The 20,713-nt window shown below is 35.2% G+C and overlaps 1 protein-coding gene across 1 annotated transcript in view; it reads right to left on the reverse strand.

The window, feature by feature from the left end:
* Positions 1-3,635: 3,635 nt before the first annotated feature.
* The window catches only part of AGMO (alkylglycerol monooxygenase), a 323,204-nt gene continuing 306,126 nt past the window's right edge, over positions 3,636-20,713 (reverse strand). The window contains exon 13 of the mRNA XM_027102575.1: positions 3,636-4,359. Within this exon, the coding sequence (XP_026958376.1) occupies positions 4,285-4,359 (75 nt within the window). The 3' untranslated portion in view covers positions 3,636-4,284. The remainder of the gene's footprint in view (positions 4,360-20,713) is intronic.

Here is a 20,713-nt window from a genome sequence, read left to right on the forward strand (position 1 = left end):
TCCATTGTATATATGTGCCACATCTTCTTTATCCATTCATCTGTTGATGGTCACTTAGGTTGCTTCCATGTCCTGGCTATTGTAAACAGTGCTGCAATGAACATTGTGGTACAAGACTCTTTTTGAATCATGGTTTTCTCAGGGTATGTGCCCAGTAGGGATCATGTTTCCTTTGCCTGCTAGACTTCTGTCCTCTCCCCATCTCACTGATGCTTACCTAAGCTTTAAACTTTCAGGGTTTTTTTCAGGTTTGTGAGGATATGCAAAATAATCTCATAGTAAAGTATACTTTTCCTTGGACGGCGTATCTAAATATCCATGCTTATTTAATCATTATCACCCCATTCTTTTAATTAGCTATAGAAACAATATTCCCTTACATGGTACATCTCTCCTGCGTATTTCTGAATCTCAAGGAGAGGGTCTAGAGAAGTTTTCTTTCACTCTAGATTGCTTACAGCCTCTGTAACTTATCATTAGTAGAACCTTGAACAATATGGACTCTCTGGTACCACTTGAATCTTACTAAATCAGAATTCCAATGTTCCTACCAGCAAGTTTTCATTTTTAAAAAGATCCACGGATAATCCTGGTACATAAAGACAAAGGCTACTTCTTCCTGTGTTCTGCAATGTAAATCTATGCAAGTTAGGATTTTGGATTTATTGATGTTAAAACTAAAGGAGAACACACCTAGGGAATGAACTTATGATTGATAGATACTGGTGAGTCTGGAATGGTTGAAAATCTGACTAAAGAGGTATGACACTTGCAGAATTCCCAAAAGCAGACACAACCCACAAGAGAAAACCATCAGTGCTTGCTTATTTGTTTTTTTTGCTAATTACTTTTTCCAATTGAGTTTTTGGTGAAGGAGAAGTTATCTGTTATGCTATTGAGAAGAAAAGGCAGCAGACTGGAGCAAGTTCCGAAAAAATACCCCAGTAACAGATAGAACATTGTTAAATCTACTTTCCTTGAGGTAGGCTTAAGATGGGGCCTGACACATTCCTTAGTTCTGCTGAAAACAGTGACATGAGAAATGTTTTAAGATTCTGAAAGCCAAACTACCTCCGTGTTCTCTCTCTTTCCTTGGGATTCTGGAAGCTACAAATGTAAAAATATAGAGGAGAGGGCATAAAAAAGGGAACTCACTTTCTAACTACCGTTGCTCTCCCTAATAAATCACAGTATGTTCATCATAATGTACACCATACCTTAAAGAATTCCATTGTATGGTTCTATTGCAGAACGTACACTGAATAACTGAATCATATACGACCAGTAAAGTGAAACGTGAGAACCTCTGATAAACATTAATGCAAGCAGGTAATGTTAACTATAACAAAGATTCATGTACTTTGGTGATCCATTGAACTTCAGATACTCAAGGACAGATCCACATATTGCTGAATATCATGGCCATGAGATGATTAGATTAAGTTTAACCAAAATAATTAGAAAGAACAAGATGAAGGGGAAGTAAATGACACAGAGCTAGAGTAATGGCCCATTTTATCAAATCAAATCAAGTACAGGAATGGACTTCTTTTAGACATATGGCAATCCTATAAAATAACCTGGGGCCTTATCACTTTCAGAAAGGTCATACGTTCTGTACTCGTGCACCTAGTCAACTAATCCATCCTGTAACCAAACTACTTTTTCTCTGAACTTTGTTTTGTATCTTGGAGCATCAAACTGAATAGGAAGTTCTCTGAACTTAAACTCCTGAGGCTGTATTCTAAAGTTTTGCCTTGGGTATCTGATATCATGTAAAGGAGAAACATGGCCTTCAATGTCAGAACTCAGAGGTTTTAAATTTTCTTCTGACAATCGATTAAGCATGATAGGTCTGAGCACGTTTTTTAAACTCTCTCAGCCTCAGAATTCTCTTCTGTAAAATGGTATCAACAGCACTTAATTCCTGGGATTTTAGAGAGTAAAGGAAAGAATGCTAATCGAGTATTACTCAATAAACAAATATGTCTTCCCTCTCTCTAGCCTTCCTTATGGTAGATTATCAAACCTGAGAATATTCATAATCATTTCAAAGTCAGTTGACACCTCTCCAGTACAAGTGCTGAGTAATTGATGAACCTTATTTTTAGTGCTTTTCTCTTGAGAGAATGAGAGAGAGAGAGAGGTAAAGTGTTTCCAGTCAAGAGTAAGCATAAATTACATGGCATGACTCAAGATTAATTTACAACATTAATAATAGTTACATGATCTGTCATCATGTATTAGTGCTCGACAAGAGAAAACTTGACTGGAAAACTAACAAGGTTGAAGGTGAAGAAAAAAGTGCCCTGATTAACACACACAGGCCTTGGGAATATTACCTATCTGGGAATCACTTCTACTTTCAAAGGCCTGAAAATTCCTAGCTTGAAAATGTCTGCATTTCTAAAAAAAAATAATAATAATTTATAATCATAGTGAGAGTAACTAAGAGAAAATAGATTAATTTGAGTTGACTAAAAGAAAACTAAACTTCAGCATAAAAGTATCTTTTATCAATTTTGAATTCTTTATTTCCATTATTAAGCTCATTCCTAGACCACTCCTATAAATTCATATATATTCAAGCATATATACATGTTTATACATGACTCATGGCGAAACCAATAAACTGTCATAACACATTAAAAATCTACTTACAGATTTGTGGAAGCTCTCTTTTCTTTGCTGTTCTTGAAGGCTGTAACCTATAGACTGAAGGGTTTTAGGATGTAGAATATGGGTATTCAGAGTTTTTATGCTATAAAATTAGCAATTTCAAGCCAACAGAGGTTTCCCTGCTTTAATACGATTCTAAATATGCCAAGCCCAGCAAGAACTGTTGGTAAGGGAGAAGAATAGGACTAATATCTGTTATGGGTTCAAGTATTTGCTCTAGCTCTGTGTTAAATTAAGAAGTAAAAAAAGATGAATGAAGCAAAGCCAATTCCCTACTTCTGACGCTTGAAATATAATTTGTTAATTTTTTCCATCATGCAAAATTTAATCTTCCTCTGCTTTTCCAGTTTTCAAAATAAATGTGCTTCAGTTTTGCATCATGAGTCCAGACACCTGCAGTTTGATTCTTCTTACTAGTTCCACAACTTTTCTCTGTTCAAAGGTTAGAAAACATATTAAAAATAAGTCAACCGGGCTTCCCTGGTGGCACAGTGGTTGGGGGGTCCACCTGCCGATGCAGGGGGCGCGGGTTCGTGCCCCGGTCCGGGAGGATCCCGCGTGCTGCGGGGCAGCTGGGCCCGGGAGCCATGGCCGCTGAGCCTGCGCGTCCGGAGCCTGTGCTCCGCAACGCGAGAGGCCACGGCGGTGGGAGGCCCCAGTACCGCAAAAAAAAAAAGTCAACCAACTGATCAGCCTCTTTAAACCAGCAATGAATATAGGCAAAGCTCAGTGAAGGACAGTATTAACTGTTTTAGTGCTTATAACTTTGGTTACTTAAATTGTAACTTTAAATCTAAGAAATACTGGAAGAAGGAAAGAAAAATATTCCAACTGTTTTCAGACCTTCCCCCTTTGAACCATTTCCTGCTTATCTCTGTCAGTTCCCTCCTAATGAAATACTTGGCAGATTTTTACAATCCCAATGAATAATATACACACAATGCTTGGGCAATTTTATTTAGAGAGTCTTTTAACATGATTGTGACAATTTAAAATAGCACAGAAATACTGCACACTCCTCAATTTGCCAAAACAAACTGACCAAACATATTAGACATATGTATCACAAATTAATCTACGGAATAAATGAATTCTGACGAATTCTGGTGATTTTCATTTCAGTGATGTCATTTTCTGTAATGTTACTCCTTAGGTTATATGGCTTTCAAAGGTAAACCTAGCCTTAGGCAGACAACTCATGTAATACATATTTTATGACAACAAATATGTATTCAAGCACAATTTTAGCAGACAGCAAATGAAAAGTTGTCTAAACAATGCTAATAAAATCTTAATTCCTTTTACTGTTTTGAAGTTATCCCTTATTCTCATACTCATTGGCTTAGATGATACCAGTGGATGTAACATCATTCTATTTGAAATTATCTTCTTTCAACCCTAGCAATAAAGTAACTGCAGTTGACTTTAATTTTAATAGAGAATAATAAATGTGGAAAGGAAGCAAGAGTAGATAAATGTATTTACCTCACATTAGAGAAATAGTTCATATAATCATTATATAAAATTATACTTCCATAGGCAGTAGTAATATATTATTGTTGTGGACAAATGATTAAAACAAGAGAGTTGTGTACAAACGTTTAGTCATTTCCCAGGGTCTGAGACAAGTTGTTTCATGCTTCTTACTCCCCAGAAAGCAAAGCAGATGGAAAAAAAAACCTGAAGAAATAAAATACAGAGAGGAAGAACAATTAAAATTGATTCAATACTTCTGTTCAACTGAGTTAGAAATACCTTTCTAGGGGAAAATGAATATACATATTTTAAGCAATTAAATTATTCAAATTGAATCTAGCAGTTGTTCACTGATAGAATTTAGCCAACCCAGCTTAAAACACGTTATGTGAAGAGTAGGAGTAAAAAGTTTTGTTTCTGTGGCTTATAAAATAAAATATCCTCACAAATCTGGGTCATTTCTAGGGATGGGGCTATATAAATTAGGCAGTGAATGAAACAGAACTGTCTTCCAGCTTTTGGATACATTGCATGTTGTTTGTATTCTACTAAACAATCTCATTATTTATATAGTTTAAGAAGCCTTCGGAAAAGGAGAAATAAAAACAGTATTAAGGAATCATTTATCTCTGAGGCAATGTGATCTACCATATTATGAACTTCACCCAACATGAATTAAATTCTAAACACTGCTGACTTAACTACTCAGTCTTTTGATCTTCCCAGGTGTAAAACTGTAACTGCAAAATTCTCTTTAAAATTGAAGACATACTAAATCATAATAAACAGTCATAAGAATTCATTGAGTTTACCCCTTTGCTTTCAAGTAACACCACACATTCCCAATAATTCACCAAAATTTAACCAAGTTAAAGTGTTGACTTCTTATGATCCTAGCAAGAATGATAATACAGCCATCCTCAGGAAGAATTAACCGGTTGCAGAAATTTTCATTGTGTGTCATCTAAATACCGTAAGACCTACACACACACACCTTCTGCTCTTCTTGAGGTAAAATCTAGGCACCGGTCATAGTCCTTACACCTCAGAGCTTTCCAAAGTCAACCCTTACCCTTTACCTATACACTAAAATTAAGCTATAGGATTTCTTTTATGATCTCCATTTTATGTGTTATTAGAGTGATGATGAAAAATGTCCAAACAGCTGGGGATATGGGGAAAGCTGTGAAAGCGTTTCTCCATACTTTTTTTTACTTTGCAAACCTCTTCAAATGATTACAATATGACCACTTGCCTCTCCCCAGAATGATCACAATTACTGAAAGATCCATTAAAATGTACCAAGAGACATAGTCAAGCAATAAGATGAAGGCGTGGGGAACTTTCTGGGGTGATGGACTAAAGTGAAGCCAAGGCCATTGACTGAGGCCAGTCATTCATTCACAGAAAATACCCTCAACTGCCATGAATTTGCTATTAAAGCCTGGATATGAAAATAACAACAACAACAAAACCCTCTTAAACCCGGATATTTAGATTAGATGTGTAGGTTGTTCAGTTTCATAGGAACCTTCTTGTTCTTTCTAGAGAACCATTATCCTTTACATTAGCTAATCTGATAGTTTTATTCAAATCCATGTGTTACTTTCAGCCTGTAACATCCACAATATAAAAAAGAAATACCAAAAATAAAATCAAAAGTCATTTTGAAGCAGGAGTCAAGAATAATATTAACATTCTGGAGTTGCCTCAGAAATCAAATGCAATATACTTAAAGGCTGGTTTTGATTTTGTTTCTTTTGACTGTACTTCAACTAAAATGACCTCATGGGATTTCTCACGCGGTGCCAAGCAAAGTAATATCAAGATAAGGGATATTTGTGAAAGTTAGTAGATTGTGCAGTGAATTACATTTGTATATGCATATGGGTTAATGTTGGCAGAGGGATAGCTGAGAAGACAGCTTTCAAGAGATGATAAAGCTATGATATCGGGGTGAATAGTTTAATTTGGATCCATAATATTAACTGAGCAACTAATTGATACTTTGTGCTGTGCAAGGCACTGGTATCTGAAAAATATTTGGCAGCAGAAATTTTTATTGGTTTTCAATCTAGTGTCTAAGGTCACATGGATTATTTCATTGGTTGAAGTCTAGGGAGAATGAAACCTCTACAACTGTGTGTAAAATTTTGTATGTCATAATTCTCCTCTTCCCTACTCTCCACCCACTAGACTATCCATACTTTCATCTAGGATATCTGAAATATTAAGAACCTCTGATCTAACAAGAGTGTGAGAAAGGTTATAATTCAGTACTTGCCTTTGTTGTTAATTCACCACTTCCCAACTAAATCCTTCCACTTTTGAAGCTATAAATCCAGTCCTATTTCCTTAAGGACCCATCCCTAATGAAAACACAAAGATCTTATCGTATTACCTAAAATGCTTTTACCTTCTTACCAAAAAGTGCAGTGTTGCGCAGTTTGTAGTTTTATTTTGTTTCTCTATTTTTGGTTTTCTAGTTTTTCAGGCCCCTATGTATTATCCCTCCAAATGGAGGAGAAAAGCTAATGAAGTGAAGGGGTCAGATTCACATGTAAGATTAATGCACAGTGAAACCCTTGCTTAGGCTGGGCATTGTCTTAGATGCCTTTACTGGATTAGAATGTTTTATTCTCACAGCAAACTTGGAGAATTGGTATCCAGTTTACTGGTGAGGCAATGGGAACTCATAATTTATGTGGTTTACCAAGCAGTCACAAAACTACTAAATATCAGAGCTTGTATGATGTTTTTGTTTACTTAATGTCCCCCAGAAAATCAAACTACACATCCTGGCAAGTTAGTTCAGTGAATATGAACATCAATAGTGAATTCATTTTCTCTTTTTTAGTAATCACTGTACTTTTTTGCCACTAACTACTAGGTTTCTAAGACCTTTTCACAATCAATATTTTAAGCATAAAGTGGATTTTTTTATATATAATGAAATCCAGATTGGCACAAGATCATAGAAATTCAACGCAATGAATATGTCCTTCTCAAAATATGCATGACCCTGAAATAGACACCCAGTTTTATTAGAAAATAGTTAAACAGGAAAACACAGATTTGCTTTTATATTTTTGAATGTGTGTATATACTTATAATAGATCTAAACATACATTTCATATATCATTTTAAGCTGGAAAACTACTTAACATGAACTCAATATGATCACTTGATTATTACAGTCATTTTATTTTAAATTTTCCCTTGTCCAATCTTCCTCTTGATTTTTGTATTAGGTTGTTCATTTTAGTTCTCCATAGCTGATCAGATTAAAAGTGTCATTTGAGATAATTGCTCATTAACAGATTTCTCAATCAACTATTTGTACAATGAAGGCAGGGGAATTACTACTTAGGCCAGTGTAAGACTACATGGCAACCACAGCACTTTTTCTTTGCAATATTCTTCCCTAATCTGTAGATATGATGCTTCCAGATACGTACAAACTCAATGAACACTTATTTTATTCTAGGTCTGGGCAAGTCCCATGATTTTAACAGCTGGATTCAAAATATGAAACAGAGGAAGTTCACTCTTGGTGTCAAGCTCTCTCTGTGTAACACATCATTAGTGGCCCTTGTCTTCAGGCTATTTCCTTGACTTCCCAGGGCCCTCCACTCTGATGCCTGAACTTTGGCCTGTACAGATGCTCTCCACATTTTCTCCGCCCCTTTCCCAAAAGTTCACCAATTGGCAGGTGGCTAATCTGAGCCATTAATCCATAATAAAATGTCAGCGGGAACTGATGTGTCATTCTGCTGCTCCTCCCCATTAAGTCTGTGTTTTTAGAGGCCTTATTAAAAATGGAGGAAATCAGGCATCTAATCCTTTTTTTTAACGTTTTAAAATTGAAATAGTTAATTTACAATGTTGTATTAGTTTCAAGTGTACAGCAAAGTGATTCAGTTATACATACATATATACATATATATCTATGCTTTTTCAGATTCTTTTCCATTATAGGTTATTACAAGGTATTGAGTATAGTTCCCTGTGCTATACAGTTGGTCCTTGTTGGTTATCTATTTTACATAGAGTTGTGTGTATATGTTAATCCCAAATGCCTAATTTATCTCTCACCCCTCCCCTGCTATCCCCTTTGGGAACCATAAGTTTGTTTTCTATGTCTGTGAGTCTATTTCTGTTTCATAAATAAGTTCATCTGTGTCATCTTTTTAGATTCCACATATAAGTGATATCATATGATATTTGTCTTTGTCTGGCTTACTTCACTTAATACGATAATCTTTAGGTCCATCCATGTTGCTGCAAATGGTATTATTTCACTCTTTTTCATGGCAGAGTAACATTGCATTGTATATATATGTATCACATCTCCTTTATCAACCTGTCAATGGACATTTAGGTTGCTTCCACGTCTTGGCTATTGTAAATAGTGCTTCTGTGAACACTGGGGTGAATGTATCTTTTCAAATTAGAGTTTACTCCAGATATATGCCTGAGCGTGGGATTGCTGGATCATATGGTAATTCTATTTTCAGTTTTTTAAAGAACCTCCATACTGTTCTCTATAGTGGCTGCACAAATTTATATTCCCACCAACAGTGCAGGAGGGTTCCCTTTTCTCCACATCCTCTACAGCATTTCTTATTTGTAGACTTCTTAACGATGGCCATTCTCACTGGTGTGAGGTGATACCTCATTCTAGTTTTGATTGCATTTCTCTAATAATTAGCGATGTTAAGCATCTTTTCATGTGCCTGTTGGCCATCTGTATGTCTTCTTTGGAGAAATGTCTATTTAGGTCTTCTGCCCATTTTTGGATTGGGTTGTTTGTTTTTTTGATAGTGAGCTGCATGAGCTGCTTGTAAATTTTTGAGATTAATCCTTTGTCAGTTGCTTCATTTGCAAATATTTTCTCCCATCCTGAGGGTTATCTTTTCATCCTGTTTATGGTTTCCTTGGCTGTGCAAAAGCTTTTAAGTTTCATTAGGTCCCATTTGTTTATTTTTGGTTTTACTTCCATTTTTCTAGGAGGTGGGTCAAAAAGGATCTTGCTGTGATTGATGTCATAGAGTGTTCTGCCTATGTTTTCCTCTAAGAGTTTTATAGTGTCTCACCTTACATTTAGGTCTTTAATCCATTTTTAGTTTATTTTTGTGTATGGTGTAAGGGAGTGTTCTGATTGCATTCTTTTACATGTAGCCATCCAGTTTTCCCAGCACCACTTATTGAAGAAGCCATCTTTTCTCCAGTGTATATCCTTGCCTCTTTTGTCATAGATTAGTTGACCATAGGTGCGTGGGTTTATCTCTGGGCTTTCTATCCTGTTCCATTTATCTATATTTCTGTTTTTGTGCCAGGACCATGCTGTCTTGATTAATGTAGCTTTGTAGTATAGTCTGAAGTCCAGGAGCCTGATTCCTCCAGCTCTGCTTTTCTTTCTCAAGATTGCTTTGGTTATTCAGGGTCTGTTGGATTTCCATTCAAATTGAGAAATTTCTTGGGCTAGTTCTGTGAAAAATGCCATTGGCAGTTTGATAGGAATTGCATTGAATCTGTAGATTGCTTTGGGTAGTATAGTCATTTTCACAATGTTGATTTTTCCAATCCAAGAATGTAGTATATCTCTCCAGCTGTTTTTATCATCTTTAATTTCTTTCATCAGTGTCTTATAGTTTTCTGCATACAGGTCTTTTGTCTCCTTAGGTAGGTTTATAACTACGTATTTTACTCTTTTTTGCAACCATAAATGGGTGTGTTTTGTTAATTTCTGTTTCACATTTTTCATCATTAGTGTATAGGAATGTTAGAGATTTCTGTGCATTAATTTTGTACCCTGCTACTTTACTAAATTCATTGATTAGCTCTAGTAGTTTTCTGGTAGCATCTTTAGGGTTCTCTACATATAGTATCATGTCATCTGCAAACAGTGACAGATTTACTTCTTTTCTGTTGGATTACTTTTATTTCTTTTTCTTCTCTGATTGCTGTGGCTAAAACTTCTAAAACTATGTTGAATAACATGGTGAGAGTGGGCCACCTTGTCTTGTTCGTGATCTTAGAGGAAATGGTTTCAGTTTTTCACCATTGAGAACGATGTTGGCTGTGGGTTTGTCACATATGGCCTTAATTAGGTTGAGGTAAGTTCCTCTATGCCTACTTTCTGGAGGGTTTTTATCATAAATGGGTGCTGAATTTTGTCGAAAGCTTTGTCAGCATCTATTAAGATGATCATATGGTTTTTCTCTTTCAATTTCTTAATATGGTTTATCACATTGATTGATTTGCTTATATTGAAGAATCCTTGCATTCCTGGGATAAACACCACTTCATCATGGTGTATGATCCTTTTATGTGCTGTTGGATTCTGTTTGCTAGTATTTTTTTGAGCATTTTTGCATCTATCTTCATCAGTGATACTGGCCTGTAGTTTTCTTCCTTTGTGACATCTTCGTCTGGTTTTGGTATCAGGGTGATGGTGGCCTCGTAGAATGAGTTTGGGAGTGTTCCTCCCTCTGCTATATTTTGGAAGCGTTTGAGAAGGACAGGTGTTAGCTCTTCTCTAAATGTTTGATAGAATTCTCCTGTGAAGCCATCTTGTCCTGGGCTTTTTGTTCGTTGGAAGATTTTTAATCACAGTCTCAATTTCAGTGCTTGTGATTGGTCTGTTTATATTTTCTCCTTCTTCCTTGTTCATTCTTGGAAGGTTGTGCTTTTCTAAGAATTTGTCCATTTCTTCCAGGTTGTCCATTTTATTGGCATATAGTTGCTTCTGGTAATCTCTCATGATCCTCTGATTTTCTGCAGTGTCAGTTGTTACTTCTCCTTTTTCATTTCTAATTCTATTGATTTGAGTCTTGTCCCTTTTTTTCTTGATGAGTCTGGCTAATGGTTTATCAGTTTTGTTTATCTTCTCAAAGAACCAGCTTTTAGTTCTATTGATCTTTGCTATCGTTTCCTTCATTTCTTTTTCATTTATTTCTGATCTGATCTTTATGTTTTCTTTCCTTTTGCTAACTTTGGGGTTTTATTTGTTCTTCTTTCTCCAACTGGTGTAAGGTTAGGTTGTTTATTTGAGATGTTTCTTGTTTCTTGAGGTAGGATTGTATTGCTTCCCTCTTAGAACTGCTTTTGCTGTATCCCATAGGTTTTGGGTCGTGTGTGTTCATTGTCATTTTTTTCCAGGGACTTTTTGATTTCCTCTTTGATTTCTTCAGTGCTCCCTTGGTTATTTAGTAGTGTATTGTTTAGCTTCCATGTGTTTGTATTTTTCACAGATTTTTTCCTGTAATTGATATCTACTCTCATAGCGTTGTGGTCGGAAAAGGTACTTGATATAATTTCAATTTTCTTAAATTTACCAAGGCTAGATTTGTGACCCAAGATATGGTCTATCCCGGAGAATGTTTCATGAGCACTTGAGAAGAAGGTGTATTCTGTTGTTTTTGGATGGAATGTCCTAAAAATATCAATTAAGTCCACCTTGTTTAATGTATCATTTAAAGGTTGTGTTTCCTTACTTATTTTAATATTGGATGATCTGTCCATTGGTGAAAGTGGGGAAAGTCCCCTACTATGATTTTGTTACTGTTGATTTCCCCTTTTATGGCTGTTAGCATTTACCTTATGTATTGAAGTGCTTCTATGTTGGGTGCATAAATATTCACAATTGTTATATCTTCTTCTTGGATTGATCCGTTGATCATTATGCAGTGTCCTTCTTTGTCTCTTGTAACAGTCTTTATTTTAAAATCTATTTTTTTCTGAACTGAGAATTGCTACCCCAGCTTTCTTTTGATTGCCATTTGCATAGAATATCTTTTTCCATCCCCTCACTTTCAGTCTGTATGTGTCCCTAGGTCTGAAGTGGGTCTCTTGTAGGCAGCATATAGATGGGTCATCTTTTTGTATCCATTCAGCCAGTCTATGTCTTTTGGTTGGAGCATTTAATCCATTTACATTTTAGGTAATTCTCAATATGTATGTTCCTATTACCATTTTCTTAATTGTTTTGGGTATGTTTTTGTAGGTCTTTTCCTTCTCTTGTGTTTCCTGCCTAGAGAAGTTCGTTTAGCATTTGTTGTAAAGCTGGTCTGGTGATGCTGAATTCTCTTAGCTTTTGCTTGTCCATAAAGGTTTTAATTTCTCCAACAAATCTGAATGAGATCCTTGCTGGGTAATCTTGGTTGTAGGTTTTCCCCTTTCATCACTTTACGTATGTCCTGCCACTCCCTTCTGGCTTGCAGAGTTGCTGCTGAACGGTCAGCTGTTAACCTTATGGGGATTCCCCTGTATGTTATTTGTTGTTTTTCCCTTTCTGCTTTTAATGTTCTGTCTTTGTATTTAATTTTTGATAGTTTGATTAAGATGTGTCTTGGCATGTTTCTCCTTGGACTTAACCTGTATGGGACTCTCTGCACTTCCTGGACTTGATTGACTCTTTCCTTTCCCATATTCAGGAAGCTTTCAACTATAATCTCTTCAAATATTTTCTCAGTCCCTTTCTTTTTCTCTTCTTTTGGGATCCCTATAATCCAAATATATTGCATTTAATGTTGTCCCAGAAGTCTCTGAGACTGTCCTCAATTCTTTTCATTTTTTTTCCTTTATTCTGCTCTGCAGGAGTTATTTCCACTATTTTATCTTCCAGGTCACTTCTCCTTTCTTCTGCCTCAGTTATTCTGCTATTGATTCCTTGTAGAGAATTTTAAATTTCATTTATTGTGTTGTCCATCATTGTTTGTTTGCTCTTTAGTTCTTCTAGGTCCTTGTTAAACGTTTCTTTTATTTTCTCCATTCTATTTCCAAGATTTTGGATCATCTTTATTATCTTTACTCTGAATTCTTTTTCAGGTAGACTGCCTATTTCCTCTTCATTTGTTTGGTCTGGTGGATTTTTACCTTGGTCCTTCATCTGCTGTGCGTTTCTCTGTCTTCTCATTTTGCTTAACTTACTGTGTTTGGGGTATCCTTTTCGCAGGCTGCATGTTTGTAGTTCCCTTTGTTTTTGGTGTCTGCCCCCAGTGGTTAAGGTTAGTTCAGTGGCTTGTGTAGGCTTCCTGGTGGAGGGGACTAGTGCCTATGTTCTGCTGGAGGAAGCTGGATCTTGTCTTTCTGGTGGGCAGGACCACGTTCTGTGGTGTGTTTTGAGGTGTCTGTGACCTTAGTATGATTTTAGGCAGCCTCTCTGCTAATGGATGCAGTTGTTTTCCTGCCTTGCTAGTTGTTTGGCATAGGGTGTCCAGCACTGGAGCTTGCTGGTCGTTGAGTGGAGCTGGGTCTTAGCGTTGAAATGGAGATCTCTGGGAGAACTTCTGCCGTTTCATGTTACGTGGAGCCGGGAGGTCTCTGGTGGACCAATATCCTGAACTCAGCTCTCATACCTCAGAGGCACTGGCCTGACACCCGGCCAGAGCACCAAGATCCTGTCAGCCACGTGGCTCTTTTGGGAAGTCTGCAGTCTCCTGCCAGCATTCAGTAGGTGTTCTGTAGGAGTTTTTCCACATGTAGATGTATTTCTGATGTATTTGTGGGGAGAAAGGTGATCTCCATGTCTTACTCCTCCACCATCTTGTAGGTGTCCTCTATACTTTTGAACATTATATTTTGTTTCTTTAAACATGACTACTGTCTGCTGTACAGATAAGAATTTAAGCAGAGATGAGACCTGAATTGTTACAAAATATATCTATTTCCTATTAATGCAAGAGAAGAAATAAACACAAACAGAACTAGAGTAGAAATTGAAGCCACATGTATTGAAGGTCCTTCTGAAATGAAAACATTAGAATATATTAGTTAACAATAAATTTTTTCCCCTAGAGTTTTGCAAGAACACAATTTGACAAATTCCAACTCATAACAAATTGAGAATTATTGATTTTACTTCCAGTATGTTCTATATATGACCAAAATACTGAGTAATATACAGACAAATGAACAAAGGGCTTAAGAGAAATATTTCCAGAAACTACTACTATTACTTGGAAGTCCTGTGTTCTCTGTGCTTATTTCTATACCCTATTCAAAAGCAGATATAATCACAGCTATGTTTAATATGTGGTCTTATAAAGATTCAGTAATATTCATTTCTATTTAGACTTTAAATCAAACATTATAATTTTACATTAGTTTAAAAAAATATATTTATGTTCTTAACTAAGGAAAAAAAAATGAAAAGAAAGTTCACATGAATGCCCATGTACTAACAGTGGCTTATTTGAAAAAGAATGTGTTTTCCTCAACCATTAAACGTCCTCTGAAATTAATGTTTAAACGAGAGAATACACTAAGCGTAGCACAATAATGTTTTTTAAAAAGAAAATAAACACAAAAGAAACATTAGAACAGAGTTTTAAGATAATTCAGCTGAACTCCAAAACCAGAAAAATCAGGTATTTCATTATTTTACTACTCAGTTGGGGCAAAGGACCCATATAATTTCAGTGACAAAGAAGCACTAAAGCACTAAGTTAATCTAGATAACAAATGCAGAATCTTTATTGCAACCATTTCTTCAGTTCCCCAGAGATGATTGTCTCCTATTATGTACAATAAGTTATTCATTTCTTCAAGTCTAAATTGCTCAAGAAAGTGTTTATCCTTTTCAGCAGTACTCCTATAGAATATCCCATTGTTCACCCAGATCACCTTTGAGATATCATAATGACATTTGAAAGCCATAATATTAGTAAGAAGATTAGAGATCACTTAGAGGTCTCTAAGACCTACCTACAATTCAGAGAATATACTTGAAGACAGTTGACATGAATTAGCTACCGTGCATACAAACCCATCTAGTGGAAACCGAATAAACTATAATTAGCATAAAGAGAAAATAGATGCTACATTTCTCAAAAACATCTGTGGATTTTTCCTCTCTGAATTCGAAGTTATGTATAAAGTGTCTTTATAGATATATTACTTTAAATATTTCCAGTATTACCAACCCTTATTCTATGGGTACAACCATCCAGTAACATGGATTTTTAAATTGCCTTTGATTACTTACTACATTCTTGCCTTTCCTTATATGCAATGATAAATCTTCGATTTATACTGATTTCCTGGAAATTTTCTAAATATTTTAATATATATACTCTCAATATCCAGTCTTCCTTTTTCTCAGTTTTTTCCAGGTTAGTTTTGTTGTTGTTGTTAGTTGAAGTTTGTCAAAAGGATAGGTACAAAGAAATGCCCAACTTACCACAAAGAGAAAAATTAGAGAGACAACCAAAGTTGGTAAGGCATGATTTATATCCAAAGTATGACCAGAATATGTGCCTTGTCAAAACTGAAGCCTAACTTTATATTTTTCTAATTGTCCAAGTTCTTAATGATAAGATTTTAGAAATTTTTCTTGAACTACAGGAGAGAAAACATTATGAAGACATGGAGAGAGAGTTATAATAAGGTCAAATTAATAAAGGTCCAAATATCACTTGTGAGAATGAATGCTTGGGTCAATGTTGACCATTCTTTTGGGAAAAATATCTTAGGAAATATATATTTTATGGAAAGAATCTTTTTACACTCATAATCTTCCTCTTATACTTAACATGGAGCCTCACATTCTTTACTTTTTTTTTTTTGTGGTACGCGGGCCTCTCACTGTTGTGGCCTCTCCCGCCGCGGAGCACAGGCTCCGGACGCGCAGGCTCAGCGGCCATGGCTCACGGGCCCAGCCGCTCCGCAGCATGTGGGATCCTCCCAGACCGGGGCACAAACCTGCGTCCCCTGCATCGGCAAGCTGACTCCCAACCACTGCGCCACCAGGGAAGCCCTCTTTACTTTTTATAGATGTGAGAAGGAAAAAAAAAAATCAGGGCAATTAAAAATTTTAAGGATAGTCTGTTTTAGTTTTTATAAAGTTAAGAATAAAACAAGAGTAGGAAAAATCACAAGGGACCCAATGAACACTAGTTTGATTCTGTATTAAAGTTAGCAATAGGTAAAACATTAAAGATAACCCGACTCCTTGCCCTGTGTACTATGACTTCACTTTCTTTTTAAGTGTAAGATAGTTCAGTGAATTTAAAAATTAATTGCTATTATAATTTTTGCTTTTATATTTCTGCCAACAAGTTCTGGCTACTAGAAATAAAATTTCTTTTTAGTTTTCCTGAGTATGCCTAACATTGGCATAAAATTGTTTGCCTCATATCCAGTATGTTTTGAAACTGAAGATTTTTTAATAAAATGTTGCTGGATTAATCATGGTCCTTAAGTGTCCTAACAGAACCCTCAGTAATGATAAAACACATGATATTTAATCTAAAATTCAAAGTACCACACCTTTCTAATGCCTTTTTTCTGACTACTAAAATGTAAAGCATCTACATTCTAAAACCAGAGCTTTGTTTCAATAAAAATTATCAAGAAAATTGTTCTGTTCTAATCCATCAAAATGCCATTCTCCTGGTAAATGAGTGGCAGTTCCTGCCAGATAATCCTACCACAATAGCATGTTGATTCTCAGGATGTCCTACATAGCAATGCTCCTGACATCTCTCTGACGTAAATCAACAGCCCAGGTCTTGTCACATGAATAACAACTTTTAATACTTGATGTACAAAAATTTATATCTGGAAGAGAATATATTTACGCATGCAGGATACCATTCAAGACTGCTAATCCAGGACTTTTACCCTGCTGTTAAAAAAAATTCCTTGTACTTGCCTTGCCTTCTATCTAGGAAACAAAACAAGTCTCTTAAAAATGAGTTCATTTTTGGGGAAAAAATGCCATGTTTACAGAAATAATAGTCATGTCTGGTTTTTAAAACAGGCCAGTATATCTTGGAAAGATATGTTTTGAAAAGATCCTTTTGTATTGTTTTTGCTTGTGTCAAAGGAATGATTAGAGCCCCAGTAAATGGGAACCTCCCAGAGTAGGCTAAATAGAAGGGCAACAGCTCACATATGGCTTGCAGCTTGGGGGATTTCTCTCAATGTTCTGCCAGAGATGGGACTGCCCAAATGGTTTCTCGCGTAAGTCCTAAGTCATAAACTGCATCCTCCTAGGCCAGCCATGCCAGAACTGGACCCAAGGGTATACAGAGTCTTGGCTGATGGGAAACAATGACTGCTTCCTAAGGAAGCCACAGCTGCTTTCCTGAGAGACACCCCAGATGTCTGAATTTTCCCCTACTTTCCATTTCTGACTACCTGTTCTGGCAACAGTTCCAACAAAGGGTGAGGCAGGCAGCAGGCACCCAGCTGTTTTCAATAAGCCTTGGCAATGTAGGTACTGATTACATAAACACTACAAACATTCAAAGAGCATATTTTCTAGCTTTTAAAGCTATAAAAAAGGTGTGAGCCTGTTCAAAAGCCCTACATCTCCTTTGCTCAAAATAGTGATAATGGTGACACTGATGATGAGGATAAAAATAATAATGGCTTTAATTATGAAAGCAAAGATTATTAAAGGAAACATGATAACATGAGCTTCTAGGAAAGAGCTCAATCTATACAGAGAAAATTGTAGAGATGTGAAATTTCCACATTACGGGGTCACCATTCCTTTATGAAACAGCAAGGTCAAAATGTGTACTTAATTCACTTAATTTCTTATTTTTCCCACAACCCAGGCAAAAAACAATCAGATGTTGCATTATCCATTTGCTTTACAGCACATTTCCCTTTTCATTCACATACATTCAAAAATACTATTTTAAACTTTTAATATATGTAAAATATCCTATGAAGTATATTAATGAAATATTATATAAGGTCCTCTTTATATTAATATCAGGTCTAGAAACCTAGAGAAGATGTTGATTTACATTTTAATTAAGATGAATTTTCCTGGCTTTAAATTTTTTTATATATATATATATATATATATATATATATATACACACACACACACACACACACATATATATATATCTCTCCACTCTTCAGATCTGAGAGTTGAAAACTGAAAGATTTAAGTAACTCACTCATGCCTATAGGTACATATACAGGTTTATTATTTTTTAATGGTTTCTATATTTTACATATTAGATCAAAAATATATTTGAACATTGTAAGAAGTGAGTTGGAGCTTCAGTAATCTATATTTCTAGGTGACTATTCAATTTTCTGTACAACAAAGTGATGTCCCTCTCCCAAAGAACAGAATTGAATTCAATTTTTTACCTGAAGATTCTCATTTATTTTTTTCTCAATAATTCACAAAAATGAGCTTTGGCCAGGCCAATTCTCTTCAATATATCTATTATTTTTGCTGTAATATTCTTTCCTCCAAGATCCAGTATATATTCTTTGATATGGATTTTAAATTAGACTCTTTCAAAGAACAAATGCTACTGAATAAAAGCAGCGGAGGGAATGTTTTTCAAATTGTTCTAGAAAAATAGTTTTGGACGAAGTGATCAATTGCTAATCCAAAAATTAAGCTACTGACAGGAAATCTGAATATCACTCGTAAATTAGTGAAGGCTAAGAATGATAAACCACATACACATTACAATTGACTTGGGAGATTAAGTGACCTTAGTCAAACCAGAAGAACTCTGGAAAAGGAATAAGAAGATTAGGTTGTCCCAACTCAACACAAGTTATTTTACCTCAGAGATTACTTAGAATTTCAGTTCCTGCCTCTATAAAATTGGAATAATACTGTCTCTAATTTTCACAAGATTATGGTGAATATTGATTCAATTTTTAAAATTGTAAGGCTTTATAAAGATATAAGATAGATTACTAAAGTGTGTTAATTTTCGTGCTAAAAAGATTCAATAAATTAAAAGTGAAAACAGAGTGACAGATAAGGAGATAAAAAATATAAGTAGAATTTGGAACATGTGAGATTTTATAAATGCCAGCTCTGTGTCATGGATGGTCATAGTTAAAATGATGCTTTTAAAACTGTGAGTATATAATTATTGCTGGGAAAACATAATTCTCCTACAAAGTAGAGTAGGATTTTAGTGGGTAAGTACAATTATAGATTGATCATTGTTTGGAGTATTGATAGTTCCATTATGTATCTCATCTTGTAAGAACATGGGAGAGTTTGATGTTCCTGATGTGTTTTCATCATGCCAGCCTTCTGAACTATATCTTTTAGTGCCCTAAAGTGTCCTTTGTAACTCCTTATTTATGACAAAAGTATGGAAAAAGTAATAATTTCTAACGGTCCTCTGTTTTGATCTCTCATGTTAAATTAAATTTCCTTTTCATACCTAAAATTGTTAAAACAATTGTTTTTTACACAGATGCTACTGCAGGGGATCCTGGGTAATATAATGGAAAATATTTTTCTCAATAATTCTACAGTAAATAAATAATTCCTAGTGGTGGTGTTTCTTGAAATATATATTTTTAGAAAAATGTAAAAAGATTATTTAGTGCTAGGTGTGGTGTCCATAAGAAAAAATAGCATGGCTCCTAGTTCAAAGGTGAATGTATGTATAAAAAATTACATTGACTCAGTCCCCATTGGGTTGTATCCACGACATGAATATTTATCACTCTTGTTTTATGCCAGGCATTCTACTGCTGACAGAACTCACTGGTGAGCAATATAGTCCCTGAATTCATTCATAGAACTTAGACCTATACAGTTTTTCATGAACATATCTATTAAAGGTTGGTTTTATATATATATATATTTCTAAATCTTCAGGTCAAATTATCTTCACAATATTGAGTTTAAATAGAAAATAAAAATGTTTTACTAAAAGGAGGTCAATCACAGAACTATGTTAAATTCCATTCATTGAACAAGTTATTTAATGCCACTCTGCCTCAGTACCTTCACCTGAAAAACGTAGATGATCTTACAAGGGTTGTTGGAATAATTAAATTAAAATAATGTTAGTATTACAGGGTTTCATACATGCAAGTGCTCAACAAATGTCAGTAGTTTAGTTGATGCTACTGATTTGTTATTGTCACTATTGATATTAGGTCCACTTCTACGGCAGTATTTTCTAAACTTTGTTTGAAAATACATCATAGCAGTTATTCTCCCCATTTACCTTTACAATTTTTTCACTTTAAATTATTATTTGTATATTCTAAGACATATAAAAAGAGATTTCTTTTAAAAGAAAGATGGGATAAAATGACTATAAATAGAAATTCTAATATTCACTTCTTTCATTCCAGTGGATCCTCTCATCCATCACCTTCAAAAACCACAATCACAAGGATAAAGAAGCCTTCAAAATCCTAAATTTGGTGCCCTGGGAAAAACACTGGCTGAGAGCCCTAAAACCTGGTTTCTTGTGCTTTCTTTCATAAAATGATTGAGTCATTTTACTTTCTCAGGATGTCAGTTTCTTTAGTTTCTTTTTCTGTTCAATGACAGAATAGAAATAGAAAAATCTCTAAAGCCTATTCTCAGTTCTATTATCTGAAAAGTAATCGAATTGGCCAAGACAATATCACAATGGTAGAAAATTCCCAGGATAGTTCCCCCAAATAATTAAATTTGTAATAAAAAGAACACATCAGAAATGCTTCATCTTGCCCACAATACTACCACAATAAGGTAATTGAAATAACAGAAGAAATGACAGGGAAAAAGACTTTAAAAGAATCATTCTCTACACATGTGGAATAT

Source organism: Aethalodelphis obliquidens, unplaced genomic scaffold, assembly GCF_003676395.1.
Source record: "Aethalodelphis obliquidens isolate GAN/ISIS:26980383/991018 unplaced genomic scaffold, ASM367639v1 scaffold5, whole genome shotgun sequence".
Lineage (NCBI taxonomy): Eukaryota > Metazoa > Chordata > Mammalia > Artiodactyla > Delphinidae > Aethalodelphis > Aethalodelphis obliquidens.